Genomic DNA, 18498 nt, shown 5'->3' on the forward strand with positions numbered 1-18498 from the left:
CCTCATCTACCCGTCTTTTAAACACATCCATAGATGGTGACTCAACCCCCTCCCTGGGCAGCCTGTTCCAGGCCCTGACAACTCTTTCAGTTAAATTTCTTTCCTAACATCTAATCTGACCCTGCCCTGGCACAGCTTTGTGCCATTTCCCCTTGTCCTATCTCCTGTCACCTCTACCACTCCTCTACAAACTCTTTTCAGCTAATTGTAGGCGATGATAAGGTCTCCCCTCAGCCTCCTCTTCTCCAGGCTAAACATCCCCAGCTCCCTCAGCTGTTCTTCATATGATTTGCCCTCCAGCCCCTTCACCAGCCTGGTTGCCCTTCTCTGCACTCACTCAAGGACCTCGATGTCCTCCTTATGTTGAGGAGCCCAGAACTGCACACAGTACTCGAGATGTGGCCTCACCAATGCCGAGTACAGGGGCACAATCACCTCCCTACACCTACTGGCCACAGAGGAACACCACTTGTCACTGGTCTTCATCGAGCCATTGACAGCAACTCTGAGTGTGACCATCCAGCCAATTCCTTATCCAGTGAATAGTTTGTCCACCAAACCCATATTTACCCAATTTATTGACCAAGATGTCACGTGGGACAGTGCCAAATGCCTTGCAGAAGTCCAGACAGATGACGTTGGGTGCTCTTCCTTTACCCACTGACGCGGTAACTCCACCATAAAAGGCCACTAAGCTCGCCAGGCACGATTTGCCCTTGGCGAAGCCGTGTCAAGGTGAAAGCCTTGCCAAGTCAGCAGCATCCCAAACGGCTCCTGCCCGCCGCTTTCACCGTGTGTCCATGGTGCCTTCGGCCCTCGCCGCTGCGGCGGCCGGCTGCTCTCCGGGAGCCGGGCCGGCCGTGCGAGGGCCGTCAGGCCGCACAGCAGTGCTGTGCCACCCGGACCGCCTACTCCAACCGCCGGACGGGTCTGCCGGGGCCGGGCGGAACCCGCGCGTAGGGGAACGGTTCCCAGTGCCGCGTGTTGCCGGCCGGCGGCGGGCGCGGGGCGGTGGCGGCGGCGGCCGCCGTCTCCTTCCTGTTGCCGGCGCGGGGGTGGCGGCGCTGGCGCGGCGGGGCCGGGGTATCGCGGGCCCGGGCGCCTCCTCCCCTCTGCTCTCCTCTCCTCCCCATGGCCGGGAACTTCTGGCAGAGCTCGCACTAGTGGGTGCCGCGGCCGCGGGCTGGGGGGCGAGGGGGCTGCGGGTCGCCGCCGAGCTTTCTCCATTCATTGCCGGGCCGGGCCAGCGCGGCGGGGCCGGGCCGGGGGCGCGGGGCACGGCTCTGTCGGGAGGCCCGGCGGGGGCGAGGGGAGCGCCGCGGCGCCGGGCTGCGTCTCCCAGCGGCGGCGGGCGGCGGGGCCTGCTCGCCGCAGAGACCTGGCGGCCGCCGGGCTGGAGTGCGAGAGCAGCCGGAGCCACCCCGCTTCCCGCCGCCGTGCCAGCCGCCCGGCTTCGCTTCGACGTGACTTTGGAAGTGTTTGGGCTCCCCGGGAGAGGAGTCGCCTCCCGGGGCCGCGCTGCCTTGGCCTCAAGCGATCGGGTGCGGGCGGTTGCAGTCTCCGGGGTACGATCTTCATCCCCAGCCGCAGGGCAGCCGGGGTTTAGCTGCGTTAAAATATCTCGTGCTGAGTGCGTGGAGGTTTAGGTGTGTGGCTGTGATGTGATCCGTACCGTAGAACCACAGGCGCGTTTGGGCTGGAAGGGACTTCAAAGCCCATCCAGTTCCAACCCCCTGCCATGGGCAGGGACACCCTCCACCAGCCCAGGTTGCCCAAAGCCCCATCCAACCTGGCCTTGAACACTGCCAGGGAGGGGGCAGCCTGTGCCAGGGCCTCACAGCCCTCACAGTAGACTTTGCTTGTATCTGACAGTGTGTGAGTGTTGCACAGCCAGTTTAGCTTAGTGTAGGTAAAGGGTGATTGATGCTCAGCCCTCTTAGTGCCTTTTTTCCAGGTGTCTGGCTTTCAAGCAAATGCTCAGAGAGGTTTTCGGAAGATTGTGCGTGGTTTGGTTAAATGTCACTAGCCCAGGGCTGCAATGTGTAATCTGTACGGGAGTCACTTGATACAAAGTTGACAAAAGAGTTGCTGAAACGTTTCTCCCTTCCTCTAGTTTACAATGGATTTTGGATAAACAAGATCTGTTGAAGGAGCGCCAGAAAGACTTGAAATTTCTGACTGAAGAAGAATATTGGAAGCTACAGATATTCTTTACTAATGGTAAAACTGTTTATTTTTATTTCTGCCATAAAATCTGTGCGATACCTGCCATGTCTAAGTGCAAGCTGAAATTGCTCAGAGAATGGAGTGCCTTCGTTGTGATATTACACACACTTTCGCAACCTATTTTAGCAAAGAACTGGAGCGTCAATAGCATTGTTATTTGTTAGTTATATTATCACAATTGTAAGATAACTTACAGACAAATTAGTCACATATACAATGTTTTAACCTGTGAAGGGACAAAACATGGTACATTTTCTTATTTTCAAGCAGTTCTTGAGGAGAAGCTACTGCCAAGTTAGCCTGTTAAAGGCTGTGTCACACGTTAACGCTCAAACTGGGCTTTTGGTAGGCTCTTAGGCCTGGGGTAAGTATTTTAGCTGATCTCTGCAGTCCTGTTAAGCAGCCAAACTTGGTAATTTGTTATTTGTGTTCAGTTAACATTCTTCGAAACCTGCCTGGCAGCCCATGTCTTGCCTTGTGACTGATTCCCCAGCACCAGGTGGCTCTCAAATTGTCCACAAGTTTGTGAGAGCTGTTGGCAGGCAGCCTGGACTCCCAGAGACTTTGGAACTTGGCTGAGAAGTTGCCTGAGACTTACTTGATCCTGCAGAGTATTGAAGCATACAGATGGCCGCATGGGAGCATGTCAGATGATGTAGGAACTCTTTTTCTGTGCAATTATTCAGCATTTAAAAAGAAGATCTCCCTGAGCAAAGGATATTGCTAAGTAGTAGTTTGTTTGCGGATGGCTCTTTCACAGCAGTCCTTTAAAGTACAGGATGCTTGGTTTTTTTTACAGCTGTTTGGCCAGAGTTGAGTCAGAGAAGTTCAGTAACGTTCCCAAGGCCACTGGAAGATCTTATGTCAGTGGTGGAATGATGTTTATGAAAGATATTTGTCCCAGCTTCTCTCTTAGCTTAGCTATTTTTATAATAATTGCCTGTGCTGCAAATCTGATTGCTGTGGATACGTGTGTTATTGCTTATGTGGCATCAGGAAATCAAGCCAGCAATGGTTTACCTATTTGATCAATTCCTGAAGTTCCTTGAGGTTAAAAGAAAGCATCATAGCTTCATAATATGAAAAGAGAAAGTGGGGTACTGGTGTTTCTAGACCTGTATTTCTGTGCTGTCATTAGTATTAATTTGGATTATGAAATGTGCGCTTTTTAAATGTTTCACTTCAGTATTTTTCTTGAGTATACAGAGATTTACAAAGCAGACCAGGTGTTTCTGGTGTGTGGTTCTCAGGCTCCTTTTCCTTGGCACTCCTTGCCTCTCCTGAACGTGCAGCGTGTGACCCATGGCAGCTGGAGAACAGCTCTGCCAGCATCTCCCTTGCGCGCGTGGGAACACAGCCTGCCCTGGAGCCACGCTGGGCTCTCACTGGGCCCTTCCAAAGCAGAGAGAGGCACCTCTGTGGGGAGGACAGTCAGGGGCTGCTTTGTACTGGTGGGAGCTCACGCAGAGCTTGCCGTGTTTGAGCCCTTGCAATGTGCTGTATCATCACCTGCCTCTGAACAGGGACCCTGCTTTGGGGTCTCTTCTCTCTCCTGCGTTACCTGGGTAGGGATATGAGTCTTGGCCACAGCTTGTCACCCTGGGGATGTGTTTGCCCAGGAGATGGCTGTTCTCTAAAGCAACCCAAAAAATTGCCTGAAGGAATGCAGCTTCCTGCTGCCTCCTTGTTCCAAAACAAGTGTGGTAGATCACCAATGGATAGTACAGCCATGCACAACTACTCAGAATGTTAATACTGTAGAGGGGGAAAACTGTTATCTTCTAAAATAGTTCAAGAAAGGGAAATGATGTTGATTTCTGTCTTTGGATCACAGGTCTTAATAGAGTTTTTGGTTGAAAAATGCATTGATTTTCTTTTCTGGGTAAGGGCAGAAGCTGTAATGTTTGTGTTACAAGCTACTCAAGCTATTCAGATTTAACACAATTTTTATTTAAGAAACCCGCTGGAAGCACTTGTTTTATAAATGTGAGGGAATAAATAATCCAGTAGTTTCTTTTAAAATATTTAAAAAATTAATTGCAAGCATTGGACTTTTTCCCAGCATATACAAGCTTCCATTTCATTAAGTCTCTCTAGGCTCTTGTCCATTTTTTTCCTAAACCACACTTGATTTTTCTCTGACAGCAGATGGCCTGAAAATCCCATGGGAGTGAGAAACATATTTGGAGAATTCTGTTTAGCTTAGCTTAATATTTGAATTTTTCTGATGCCCTAGTAGTAGTAGGACAGCTTTGTAGCCCCATGGTCAAATCAAAGGGGAAGATCTTTTTCAAATCTTCCAGAATGTGCTGATAAATATTTTAGTATCTGTACAGAGCATTGGGGGGTTGGACCTGATGATCTCTCGAGGTCCCTTGCAAGCCCTATGATTCTATGATTAACCTCCTTTTTGGCAGTATTGCTTGTCACTGGCAAGGTAGTCTCTATTTGGTGTTCATCTTTTTAGGAAGAAAGAGTGATATGACATGGACAAGGACTTAATGTTGCTGTGGGTAATCACAGTGGTGACAAATTAGTTACCTTTTTCTGCGTGGGGGGTGTGTGGGTGGGAAGTTGCCAGTGATCAAAGCTGTTCAGAATCATAGAATCATTCAGGATGTTCAGGATGGTTTTCTCCTTTTCTCCTACATTCAGGCCTTTTCTAGCCATCAGTGCCCTTGATATTTGTGGGCTGTAAAACGCTGTGATGCCCATTAGAAGTGAGAGTAGGGTGTACCCCAATTGTTTCCAAGAGATAAACATCTGGACTGAGGTGCTGAAGTAGAGACTAAGAATTTCCTGATGGCTGATAACAGAATTGTTTGCTTTTTGCACCAGTGGTCGCTGTCTTGATCTTGCTTTAAACATTTTAAATAGACACTTAAGTGTGTTTTAAATGATGGTTTTGGTGAGGGAGTCTGAGCGCAGCCCAGCCCTGCTCAGAATAATGGCCGCGAAGAACTGTGGGAAAAATAACAAGTGACAGCCTTATGTTTCACTGTGCCATTCTCTATATCCAACCCCTGCTCTTAATCCCAGCTTGCTGCATCTAATTTGCTTGGCACCTTTCCTTTGCCTGGGAGGCCAAACAAGAGCTACCTGCACAGATGACACCAGGGTTGTTTCTTGGCCAACTGGCAAAGGACCACTATGATGGAGCAGCTGACTGCATCCTCTGGTCTCCCACCCCCTCTCCCTAAACTAAATATGTCATTTTTTTAACACCTGCTGCCTCTGCCAAATTTAATGACCATGTTTGTGTTGGCAGCTTTAGTTGTTTGAAAAAAACAAAACAACGTCCCTTTCACATGGCACAGAAAAGCCACAGACATGTATTTCAAGTGCTTGAATTTCTTTTGCTTTAAAATGGAATACCCAAGCGTCACCCTTCTGAGATTTGTGTTGTCGTCTTCTTAAAGGTCATAGTCACTTTGTACCCAGTGAAGTCAAGTTACCTTTCCCTTTTTTGAAGGCACGCACAAGCTTCAGGACACAATGCTGCTTCTTCACCTGCAGGTCTGTAGGTTTACAGCAACATGTTGTCTCACCAGAACAGCGTGTCTGAACTGAGGGAGAAGACTGTGCTGCTGCTCCTTAGGATCCTCAGCACGAGTCGTGTTTTGAGATCCTTTGCTATTTGGTGTCAAAGTGTTGTAAAAACTCAACTCAAGCTTTTGTTCATTTTTTTTTAAGTTATCCAGGCTTTAGGTGAACATCTTAAATTAAGACAACAAGTTATTGCCACTGCTACAGTCTACTTCAAGAGATTCTATGCCAGGTAGGACTGTTTACTATGATGGTACAAGAATAAAACATTTGCTAGGCACATTTTGGTAGCCCTTTTAAAATGCAGTTCTGTATTAAAAACAGTGCCACTTTTGTTTTCTGGATGGTGTAAAGCTTTTATGCTAATAAACTTAACTTAAGCTTTGCTTCTTTCAAAAGGAAGTGTGGTGCTCTTAATAGATTAATCGTTCTACATGTATGAAACAACACATTATAATTTTGTTATAACGTTTCAGATATTCCCTAAAAAGTATAGATCCAGTATTAATGGCTCCTACGTGTGTGTTTTTGGCATCCAAAGTAGAGGTATGAAGTATTACAATTTTTTAATGTAAAATTATGTGATGTATGAGAGAGAGAAAACGTTTAAGCCTTAAATTTTTTGTCATTCTTCATGCTTTGGGGGTTGAAACCTTCTCTCTTTTGCATAGGTTTCTGTAGCGTTTAAGAAAAGGAGACTGAGAAGGCCTTCAAACGTTGTTATTTAGTATTTGATCTTTCACAGTTTTGTCTGAATTACTGACCTGAAAATTGGAAAGGGTGTTTTAAATGGCTGTTTCACTATGATACAGCGCTTACATATACTGTATCTTAAACCATGCAGTGTCTCCTTTCTGGTGTGTTTTTCCTTATTTATGTTTACTCCCAACTTTAAAACGTAGTTTTAATTCTCTTTTCCTTAATTATGCTTTCCCCTTTCATATAGTGAGGGATCCTCAGAGTTTACCACACTTTCATTACTTGAATTAAAAGGAGGTTGTGGCTCATGTGCTGTCTTTGAGAAGTTACTGTAAGGAACGTTCGCAGTAGGGATAGCGGTGAGAAGGCTCCGTGCCTCCACCATCAGACACGCACTTTGAGCCTGGCCAAGGGTTAGCATCAGCTGCATGCTGCTCTAGGTCCTCTGTATCACAAGAAGTTTTTCAGCTGTTTTGAGAAGCATCTGTGAAATGGGGGGGGATGTGTGGAAATCAAATGGGTTCATTCGTGCTATGTCAGCAGTAGTGAATTTTACAAGAGGGACTTAAATCCCCAGGGGGTGGTAGAACCAGCCCTACTAAACCAGTGTCTATGTGTGATAGTGTCTGTACAAACCCTGTGATGCCTGTCAGCGTTTGGAAGAGAGGAAAGGAAAAGATGCAGAATATTGGAGAAAGTATTATTTTAAACATCCTGTTAATTAAGTACAGATGTGTGTGTGTTTATATATATATATATATATGATGTACTTTATATTTTAAAACAAATACTAGAAGTCTGTGCAGCCTTCCTTACGTTAAAGCTCCTACAGCTTTGAGGGCAGACTATAGCAGTAATGATTTAGCTACACACTTCTCTGAAAGAATGCTGTATACCGAAACTTTTCAGCTTGCTGACTGTCTCAGCAGAGGAGCTAAGGCTTCATGGAACGTAATAAAATAAGGTAGTGAATGACAAGTTCCTTAAGGCAGTTTTGTCAAAGTGGGTGAAGGAAAACCAGCATACCTTCTTGAAGCTCTCCTGTCTATTTTATACCTAGCGTTAGCCAACTGAGCTTTTGTGGCTTTAGTATCTTTCATAAATGTTTATTATTCCTCACAACTCAAATCAACGAAGTAGGCAGTTGGTGAAAAAACTCTTAAATTTACCCTGTTCACCTTAAGGGGGGAAAAAAGGGAAAGAGAAATGTTTGGGTGGGGGCTGGGAAGGAAGAAACACTGCATAAAGAAGCCCAGTTTAGTAAGAAGCCATTATTTTAGTTTGATAATGGTATGAATATATGGTATTTCAGGTGGTTCATCTCATTTACCACTCTCTTTCACCAGGAATTTGGTGTTGTTTCAAATACAAGGTTGATTTCTGCTGCTACTTCTGTATGTAAGTATTGGTGATTTTCATTATACTGTGGTTAGTTATCTCTATAGAGAGATCAGACATTTGCTTTGTGATTTATTTTTGTTTGTGTTTTAAAGGTCACTTTCTGTCAAGTTGTGGGGGGGACTTGCCTGTTGGCTGCTAGGAGTTAGTTAAAGCCATTTAAAACAGATAACTTTGTTTCTAAATACAGAAACAGAAGGGTCCTGCCTGTATTAGTTTTGGTTGATTCTGCTTGGAGCTTATGCCAGGCATAAAGAAAAACAAAGTAATAAAATGAAAATGTTGGCATTTATGAACAGTTTCAAGTAGTAAACTGAATTCTGCACTACTCAAAGATACAACTGGAAACTTAGGGCTCTATTTGCCTTTTTTTTAGAAGGTACAGAAGTTACAGAAGTACCTGTTCTCAGAATTTTTGGTAGGCTGTGTGCCTTCTAATTTTTTTTTTTATCCTTACTTCCCCCATCATAAAACTAGTCTTTGCACGTGACATTTTTTTCTAAAATTAAATTTTATAACCTATTTATTGTTCACAAATAAATTCAGTAAAAACACACTGTAGTTTGTTAATTATCTTCTCTGTTTACCTTATATTTCCCAGTTCCTATAACTTGCATCTCATCCTTCAAGGTCCTAAAGTGATGGCTGAATGTTATAATTTGACCCAGAAGGTCCAGCTGCTCTCAATAGGCAATTCCTGGCTGTGCTTTTCAAAATGTAGGTCAGTGCTTTCAGAAATCCCTCTTAGCTGTGGAGTGAACAGGTGACTGGCTGCATCTGTAGCCTCCACATGCATTAAGTATATCAGTCCATGGGGCTGGCCCAATGACAGTTCCACCACCAGGAACTGAAACACATCTTTGGTGCCAGTGTGACCAAGACCAGTACTGGATTTAGCAATGAGTTGCTGTTTTAATGTCAGCTGCATCTCAAATCACAGATCCATGTGGCAGTTTTGAATCAGTGAGAAAGATGGATTTGGTAAATAGACTGATTTTACTTGGACTTCCCAGTCCTGAGCTGTGCCACTTCTGAAAATCCCGAGTCTCAGAATCCCACAGAAGATTTCCTCCACAGTTCTTTCTTCAGACCTAGAAGCCCTGTCTGTCCCAATAAATACTCTGCATTTCATGGAATCATGGAATCAGCAAGGTTGGAAAAGACCTTCAAGATCATCAAGTCCAACCATCAGCCCTACACCACCGTAACCTCTAAACCATCTCCCAGAACACCACAGCTACCCATTTTTTTAACAGCTCCAGGGATGGTTATTCCTCCCCGGGCAGCCTGTTCCAATGCTTCATCACTCTTTTGGTGAAGAAATTATTCCCAATGTTCCTAATGGAAGTGGGGACTAAAAGCCATCAGGCTTCCACCTAGCACTTATGTCTCTTGTTCTACCTGGTCTTCCTTTACCAGAGATACTTCAGTAGCACAGAGGGGTTTGGGTTTTTTTTTAGATGTTCATGCAAAAGGTGAAAAAAGGTGGAGACAAGTAAAACAAAGTTAACAAAAGGATAACTAGTGTAAACAGTGCAGGTTTAAAAGGTTTGTCTGCTTTTAGTTAGGTAGAAACATGAAGTTAGCATCACATGCTTCCTTTGTAAGGAAGATTGGTTTCTGGCAACCTCTTTGAAAGCTTTTTGCTCTTTTTTCCACAGCTCACTAAAAAGACAGCTCCATATGCTGTGTCTGCAGCTTGCTTTGTGGGAAAAATGGTTTGTTTCCCTATCCTCCCCCTCAAAATGTTTTGGTTTTGGTTTTTTTTTTTTTTTAAACTATTTATTTCTCCAGTTTACATGCTTCTTGGGAAGCCTGTTTTATTAATTCTTCTCTTCCTTGAAATAAGGAACATTTTCAACCTCTTACTGCCTGATGGCAAATCTCATAGCAAAGACCATCGTAGGGCTGAATGTTGAAGTCTTTAGTCCAGAGGACTGATGCTTCCTTTTCGTATCAAGGTGAATGGCATACTGCTTGTCTGGAAGTAGTATCAATTCAGAACACACTGTCTGTTGCTAACATAAGGAATATGGTCACTTCCAGGATGTTAGATGATGTTACTTGTTTTCCTTAGAGGACACATAGTTAAAATAGAGTTTGAAATGTTTCAATTATACGAATCTCAAATCCGAATCCTCAAGTGTACTTAAGGTTTTTCTTCTAATAGAGACCACTCTGTTTTTGCAAATTAATGTAATTCTTAACTGTACTGGCTGTACCTGTGCTCTTTGTAAAATACATGAGGATAATTACCTTATGATCCCTGATTTAGGTATCTAGAAAACCGAGGATATATTTGAAAATTCTTTTGGAGGCAGGCGACTTGCATCCTATCGTATGCCCAAGCAGATGCTTATGTGTCTCTCCCAAGGAGTGGAACACTCTTAAAATGTCTGATAAGCCAGAGCATAGAACATTAATCTGCAGTCTGGTGAATTGACTTCTTGCTTTGAATTTGAGCCTGGTTTTTGCATATCCAAAATCTTTACACCGTGGACATAGGAGATCTCTTGGCTGAGCTCCCTCACCCTGCCCTCAGTCTAGCTTTCCTCAGGCCCCATTACACTGTTTAAAAGCTTGCATGTTGAAGTAAAATCCTATGTGGAAATTCCATTTGGATTTAGTGTTGGAACTGAGATCCTGAGGAGACCACCTGATAGGGAGTGACATCCATAGGTAGATAACTCTTAACTATATAACCTGTGGGAGTTAGCTGCCATGAAGGTAGTTGGTGGTTAACCAGAAGATTTAGTGGTGCCCAAAGCAGCAGACAAGTGTCTGGCTGAGTACTGTTGCAAATCTGGGTTTCAGGTGTATTCCTCTTTCCTTTCCAGGATCTTAAATCTGAGACCTTATCTTTTCTATTCCAAATACAAACCCATTGTACTGCAAGTGGTTGTGCTGCCAAATGGATTTGAAGGGCTACAGAAGACTTAATAGAAAGGGGAAAGAAGCAAAAGTATTAATTACATCGTTTTTAACATACTGCTTTCTCTTTGCTGCAGTGAAAACTAGGTTTTCATATGCCTTTCCGAAGGAGTTTCCTTATAGGATGAACCATGTAAGTATGCTGTTCAAAATACAACTTAGTCAAATAAATTAAAAGACAAATAATTGTTAGCAGGAAGCCTTGTCTTCCAAATTCAAAGAAAGAAATATTTTCATACTCGTACGTCACGTTACTCATAGTTACTTCTGGATAGATTATTGGGAAAGCTCCTTTTAAAAGTAATAAATTGTATGTAACCTCCTTTCTTTAAGTAGTTGACAGGAATGCTGTAAGGGGAAGTGATGTGACTGGGTGACTGAAGTAGTCATTTTTATTCAGTGTGATGATAAAAGAGATGTAGCTTTTTTTTGAGTGTTCTTGTTTACAAATACATTGCTCCAGGCAAGGTAAATAGCCCTTGCACCTGGGATGCTTCCAAGCAGTTGGCATCAGAAAGCAGGTTTATTCTTGCCTATAAAATGCAATGGCTCTTGAAAATTAATTTTATTTATTATTTAAAATGGAGATTTACCAGTGGTTTTCAAGGCATTCTCGGTCACAGTGCTGAGAAATTTTGTAGTTTTTTCTTGAAATTGATTTTTAACCTGTGCTGTAGTATTTCCAAAGTTAAACAGAACTAATAATTTTTAAATTTACTGTGCCAAATACTAACTGTTTTGTTGGTTTGCTTTTCACCCAGTCCAGAACATAAAATATCTTAACACCTGGCGATAGAACTGCGCTGCTGTTTTGCACCTAAAGAAAGGCAAATGGAAATACATTTCAGAATGCTGCTTTCCTGTAGTCAAAGCAGACTGGTTTTATGCTTGATATCACTAATACATCACTATCTCTATGGAAAATGAGAGTGGATTTAATGGCTACAATTTGTATTTATATATTCAATATGAAATTAAATCTGAAGATACTTTAAAAGGCAGTTTGGCATGTTAGTGGCCTGGTGAAGAGGCTGTAATCCTTCTGCAAAAGGACTTCTCTATTGCTGTGAACTGTTTATGCACTGGGAACAATTTGCTGCTGCCAGGTGTTGAAACGAATCACACAAGTACTGCCAGTGAAGAAGTCTTTCATAGTAAATTTGATCCAAATTGTTTAAATACGTTGTTATTATCACTGGAGTTGAGTTATAGTGATTGTAAGGATTGTAAGGCAGTGGCTAATAGCAGTTGGATTTTTGTTTGGATTTGTAATTTCAGATGAAATGCATTTAGGACTGTTGGAAATATGTGTTGAGAATTTTGAGATGCTAAGCTGGACGCCAGTTAATTCTCTCCATTGGCTAAAACATGCTGCTGTTTAACTGTGGTTTTACTTCTTTGCAGATACTAGAATGTGAATTCTATCTCTTAGAATTAATGGTAGGTGGGATTTTCTTTGTGGTTTGCTTTTTTTTCTTTTTACTGCTGTTGCCTCAGTTTACTTTTTACTGATGAAGAATATTTTGAATTTTGTGCTCCAAAATACCCATTATGCTCTCTTCCCTGCCCCCCTCCCCCCTCCAGTTTTAGAATGATGTCCATGCAGGTCTAACATTTAAATTTCCAGCAGATAGATGTAATTATCATACTGTCATCTAGGCTGAGTGAAGGCATTCTCACCTCCTTGCATTGAAGCTGAACTTCTCAGCAGAAAGAGTGCAGATTGTTGGGGGAACAATGGGGACAGGAGTGTGTGTGGCGTCATGGTGGTTAGGGCACTGTTGGGAAGGGTAAAGCCTCAGTTCTCTTTGCAGAGCTGCTCCTCTTTTTAAAAGAAAGGTTACTCTGTGCAAGTCCTGATGCAGAGACTAGGATGTCAGTGTCCTGATTTCCCCAGATGAATGGTCAGTCAAGAGCACAGAGAGTTCTATTCTTCTTGCCCAGAAGACTCTGGACCTATAAACAGTCCAGCTCCAGCTGAAGGTGTGGTTAGTATCCCACTCAAGCTGGTCTGTAACCTGATAAATAGAGGTTCTTCTAGAAAGTGAGGTGTGAGATTGAGTCCTGCGAGGAAAGGACTAAATTCAGGGCCTCCCATTTTCTGAGATGGTGCTGTAACTCTTGGGCTGTTGGATGGAAGGAGCACAACAGGACATTTTCTTCCAGGCACTTTCAAAGAGTGGAGCTGTGCTGTTTTTCTGAAGGGTTGCTGTCCCCTTGCTGTGTTTTCTAGGGCAGCTGAAAGGTTGCAGCCCAGACTTCTTAGGGGGCGTAGGTAAAGCAGCGCCGGGTTTCTGTGTATTGGTTGGGCTTGGATGGTTAGGCACCGAGCTCACTGTGCTAGGGTAGTTCTGGCCAAGTGCAGAGAAAAGGATAGAGCAACTGAGGAGGAGCCTGGTGAATTAGTGAGCTGAGAAGGGGTATGTTTTGGGAACAGGGCACACAGGAGGTCAGATCAAAGTTTTCAGTTGTACCTACGGATGTTATAACCCCTCTTCAGCTATCCTGTTTACACTCAGTCCTTGCTACCTCTGCTTTACGTGGGAGTAAGTCTTGAGTTTTGTACATAGGAGTTGTATCACAGGTGACTGCATTTGTTAAGAACTTATGTTTTGGGGATTAATGTATCTTTCCAGTACGCTGTGCAGTATATACTATGTATAACAACTGCATCTCACTTCAGTGTTCAGCATATGTAACTGAACATGGCTTTTTCCTGTAATATCCATACAGTTGGCTGCTTTCAGTGAGGGCTATTCCTCCTCACTTATCCCAACCTGGGCCTGAAAAGAGGAGATTTGAGAGCAGTGGAATTTAAAAAAAAATACTTTCTCTCCTCTTTCTTTCTCTCCTTTTTCTCTCCTCTTTTGCTCTTCGCCAGTGTCAATTATTTTGGCATGCTTTCCATGTATGGTATTTAGTGACAGACTGTTTTCTGGCAGTGTTTATTATTTCCAAGTGGGAATTACGGGTTTGTAAGCAAATGAGGTTTCAGTGTGCTGCAGATGTGGCTTTCTGTGTCTCTTAGGGGAAGGACATTGACAGACTGGCAACCATGCTATGTAATGGTATTCTAGAGAGAGCACTGCCCTCGTTAGAGCACGGTTAGGTGTCAGAATGCTACTTAAAAAAATAATTAGTAATTGACTTGTAAACTGAATGTTTTTAATATGAACTGACAACACATTCTGCATTGTAATCTAACTTTTATCCCATTGACATTTTTCCTAGGACTGCTGTTTGATAGTATATCATCCTTATAGACCTTTGCTCCAATATGTGCAAGATATGGGTCAAGAAGACATGCTGCTACCTCTCGCATGGTAATGAAGACAGTGATTAACAATAGTGCCTCCTTTCAGCAAGAAAGCAAGCGTTTAACAGTTATGCTCCAAAGATGGTTAAGCAAAACCCATCTTAGCCATATTTGAATGCAGTGGGAGCCCTAGTTAACCTGTGCAGGTTTATGTCCATGACTTAGCCTGTTCTGTCTTTAACCCAGTGATCGTTTTACTTTGCAGCAGTCTAATTTGTATTTTCAGACTAGCTTTAAAAGCACAGTTTTTCACACTACTGAGTGGTGACTATGAGTAGAGGTAATCCTTTTCTATCAGTGGTGGATCTCTGTTGTATCTTGGCGTAAGCGGTGGAAGCTGTATGCAGGGGTTCTCACCTGCCTTAGCAGAACTCTTATTCTTGACCTGTTTCTCAAATACAGAAAGAAAGTAAAAATACTACTTTCATGCTTGTCATTATTTGTGAAACAGGGATAATTGTTTTATTGTACACGTCAACACCCTCTGCAAAGACATGTATGGTACTACAATAGTGGTACTACAATAGTGCTTCCAAATAGACTTCTGCTGTGACTACAAGGAAAAAAAATAAAGGCTTTAAGAGGTTTTTACAAGGGAAGAGAACTCCTCCCTTGCTGTTTTACCTTGCAGCTTCACTGCTTCTACCAGCCGGGAAACTGACAAAATACTTTTAAACTGCCAGTAGTTTTTGAAGTCATATAGTGTAAAGGTGAATAGGATGATACTTAACAAGTTCTTTTTTTACACAGGAGGATAGTGAATGACACATATAGAACTGATCTTTGTCTGCTGTACCCTCCTTTCATGATAGCTCTAGGTAAGTACCACAAGTAATGTCTCTTGTCATGTTTAAAAGGATATATACTGTGTGCTGTCCCATCTTGCAGCTTTAAAAGTCTTGTAGAAAAATAGATAATGCCTCCTGAGTTTTCTCTGTCGAGCTCTGTGGTTTTTATAAAATACAGAATGTTTGTAACTGTGTCAGAAGTGGAACTTTGTTCAATACCCATGTCACCTGATCTTTGCAGCTTGCCTACATGTGGCCTGTGTTGTCCAGCAGAAGGATGCAAGGCAGTGGTTTGCTGAGTTATCTGTTGATATGGAAAAGGTACTCTGTTTTTAATTCCATCATCTGTTAATGGACTGACCAGAAGTGGTAGTCATGGTTAGAAAGCTCCTGTCTTACATGTCTGCAGCTGATTGGAACTTCCTTTAGTGATCCTATGTTAGGCCTGTTGAAATGAGGTAGACCTCTTGGGGTGGGACACAATGTTAGGTCATGCGATTATCACCCTGATCTGAAAGTCAGGACAGAACCATTGTGTAACAACGAAGAGTTGCTGGTGCTGCCATTTTTCAGATGGAAGTATAAAACGAATATCCTTTGCAATTTTAGCCAGAAAAAGAATTCCCAGTGTCTTTTGTCATTCAAGATCACTGACACGAGTTTGACTTTTACATTCTAGTGCATGTGATTTTCTGGTTTGCCTTTCAGCATTGTGCCTACCTACTGCTCTTACTTTTTCCCTGTAAGTGTTATGTAGCACAGCAGAGTGCAAATCATTCCTGACACTTGCAGAGTGACCAAGACCGTGACTTCAGCCAATGTTAAACAGGGGAATGCCAAGATCATTCAGTTGAGTTCCCTGCTATTGCAAATTCTGTATCAAATAACCCCCTTCATACATTTATGAGGTTCCAAGGTGCAGTTCTTCTCATACCAGTGATATTCATCTTCAAAAGTTAATTTTTAGATCGGCTTCTTTAACCTTTGTTTAGCTCCAGCAGCCAAGCCAAACCAGTATTCATACTCCTTATCACGTTGTTTCACTCCACACATATTTTTCAGTCTGTCTTTTTTTCAAACCGAGTGTCTGGAACCGAATAGCCTATCATGGATGAGAGGTACCACTGCCATCTGCGCCCTCGGAATTGCCTTTTGTCCCCCTGGTGGTATCCTGGCATTGTATTTGTATTCCAGGATTCGTCTTTAGATTTAAACACAGTGTGGATGCCGTGCTGCATCAAGACCTCTGTGAATTATGCTGTCATGCATGTAGAAGCAGGGTGATGATAAATTGGCAGCAGAGGAGAACCAACCTATATTTGTCAGATAAGGTTACCATCAGCTCAATACTCAATATGTTGGAATGTTTACGTGTCTTGGTTCTCATGCCAGTGATACAATCTAAGCTTTATTGATATTTTTTTTTAACAGTAACACCAAGGACCACTTAGACAACTATGACACTTGTTTCAATGATATGTATTGGTTTAAAACTTCATCAGAGTCCATGTACTAAGAAGAAAAAAGTCTAATTTAGGGAATAATGAAACAAGTTATGAACCAAATGGTGTCCACCTTTGGTATACAATATTGCAGGAGATATTTAATAGGAAATTAAGGCAGTTGAGGTGCAGTAGCTAGAAAATGTCCAGACTGGTAAAGAATGCTTACGCTTCCAGAAGTGGAATAATGAAGTTCAACAGTTCTCTGGTAATCCATCAATCCATCATCATTGAGCTGCAGTGGTGCTGCCAGGTGCCTGTGTTTTCCCAGTAGCACAGTTATAAACTGTGGAAGTAGTTGTAAATAAATACATTAAAAGCTACTTGGCTTACAGGGGGAGAGAAGCAGTATGTACAGTTGAATGGGAGGGAAAGTATTCTGTTCAGGCTTCCATTCACAATTAAATCATAAAAACTAATTACAGAAATGGTTGATTGCCAAGCCAGATTAAATGTGAGACAACTCTGTTCATAATATGAAAATTGCACTGCTTAGTTTCTGTTTGGGGTATGTTTAATTACATACATTGGCTACAACAAAGACAAAATGACTACTGTGTCTGACCTTTGGATCTCTCTTTCCTTCTGACCAGATTTTAGAAATAATCAGGGTTATTCTGAAGCTGTACGAGCAGTGGAAGAACTTTGATGAGAGAAAAGAGATGGCTACTATTCTTAGTAAAATGCCTAAACCAAAACCACCTCCAAACAGGTACTGTACTTCCTTAATACAAGTTTCATATGGGAAAACTGAACTACTGTCTTAAAGATGAGTAGACGTTGAGTTTGATGTACAGGACATGTTTCTTAGAGTGCAGACCTTTCTACAGCAAGACAGCCAGCCTGGTGGTTCAGGAGCTAGCGAGAGGCAGAGCACTGATAGTTTTATGGAGAGCGTTAATGTGATTAGAGTGGGATCAATCCAGCTCAGTGAGTGTAAGGAACGGCAGTGTGGGGCTCCACGGCTGGGCAGGGTTGGTTGGAACTGGCCCTTCTTGAATGTCATCTGTAATTACTGTGATTAAGTGCCACTGCTGGGAAGCTGTGTGCGTGCTTATGTAACGCAGATTCCTGTGTGCGTGCTTATGTAATGCCAACTTTGAGATGCTGACTTCACAAGTAGGTTCAGCAGGCAGCTGCATGGGGATATATGGAAACCACTATGCAAATAAATACACCAAAGTTATTTATGCCTGCTGAGAATAACGTTTTGTGGGTTACATACGCAAATGGGTTAAGACAGCTCGCTCAGTTTTGTATGTTGAAGTATTTGCCTTCACAAGGTTCTTGCTACTTTCATAATACTGTGTTCTTAATTTAAAACCCCCAGAATTTAACATGGTCATGTGTATTTTTGAAGACGTGTTTTGTTTTGTTTTCTTCCCAACAGTGAAGGAGAACAGGGTCCGAATGGTAGCCAGAACTCTAGTTACAGCCAATCTTAAAACATTCCAAAGAATTTCTTTATGGACCACTTTGACTCAAGACATCCTGGGATTTTTCCTGTGTTCATGAAATGGACAGAAGGTTTTAGTAACATCGTTAACAAAGAACTTGAAGACTAATAGCTTGTTTATGTCAAGCATTGTGAAAGCTTTCTCTCTAAAACTCCATCATTTTCTCTGACGCTGGAGCAAATGTACTAAGGGTTTTTTCAGTATAAGGAATCAAACGTTAAACTGAGCTGCAACAGATTAACACTATCCACTCAAAATAAATAGCTCATTATTGTTTTTGTTTGCTTTGGGAAAATTGTAACTCACCACTGAAGTGAACAATTTTTAAAGCGACAGTAACCTGAAGCCTAAGTGTAACTGTATTAATGACCTGTGTTGTCTTCATTCTGTTTGTGACTGAAGGAAGATAGTGACTGTATGGTAAATCTGTTCATTACCTTGAGTTTTGCTGATTTTCTTAAAAAATAAATATGGATCCTGTAACAAGTATCACAGCAATCCTTCAGAAACAAAGCCTAGAAGAGCCTGCAAAGAGTATTGTTACAGTCAGGAAAGGAATTCAGTTCCTGTTTTTTTCTGGATTAGAGAAATGCCGTTTTACTCAGTAGATGTACTTGGATGTTTTTGCCGTGAAG

The 18498-nt window shown here is 42.5% G+C and overlaps 1 protein-coding gene across 1 annotated transcript; it reads left to right on the forward strand.

Annotated features, from left to right (window-relative positions):
• Positions 1–1131: 1131 nt before the first annotated feature.
• On the forward strand, positions 1132–18261 carry CCNC (cyclin C; the record flags this gene model as incomplete). Its single annotated transcript, XM_084261777.1, has 12 exons — positions 1132–1163; positions 2114–2220; positions 5920–6004; positions 6249–6318; positions 7818–7869; positions 10878–10933; positions 12205–12240; positions 14032–14123; positions 14867–14934; positions 15146–15225; positions 17000–17118; positions 17797–18261. 12 exons carry the CDS (start codon positions 1132–1134, stop codon positions 17849–17851), a joined length of 852 nt encoding a protein of 283 aa, XP_084117903.1. The 3' UTR covers positions 17852–18261.
• Positions 18262–18498: the final 237 nt, after the last annotated feature.

This window comes from Gallinula chloropus (assembly GCF_964237585.1).
Source record: "Gallinula chloropus genome assembly, chromosome: 3".
In the NCBI taxonomy this organism is placed as follows: domain Eukaryota; kingdom Metazoa; phylum Chordata; class Aves; order Gruiformes; family Rallidae; genus Gallinula; species Gallinula chloropus.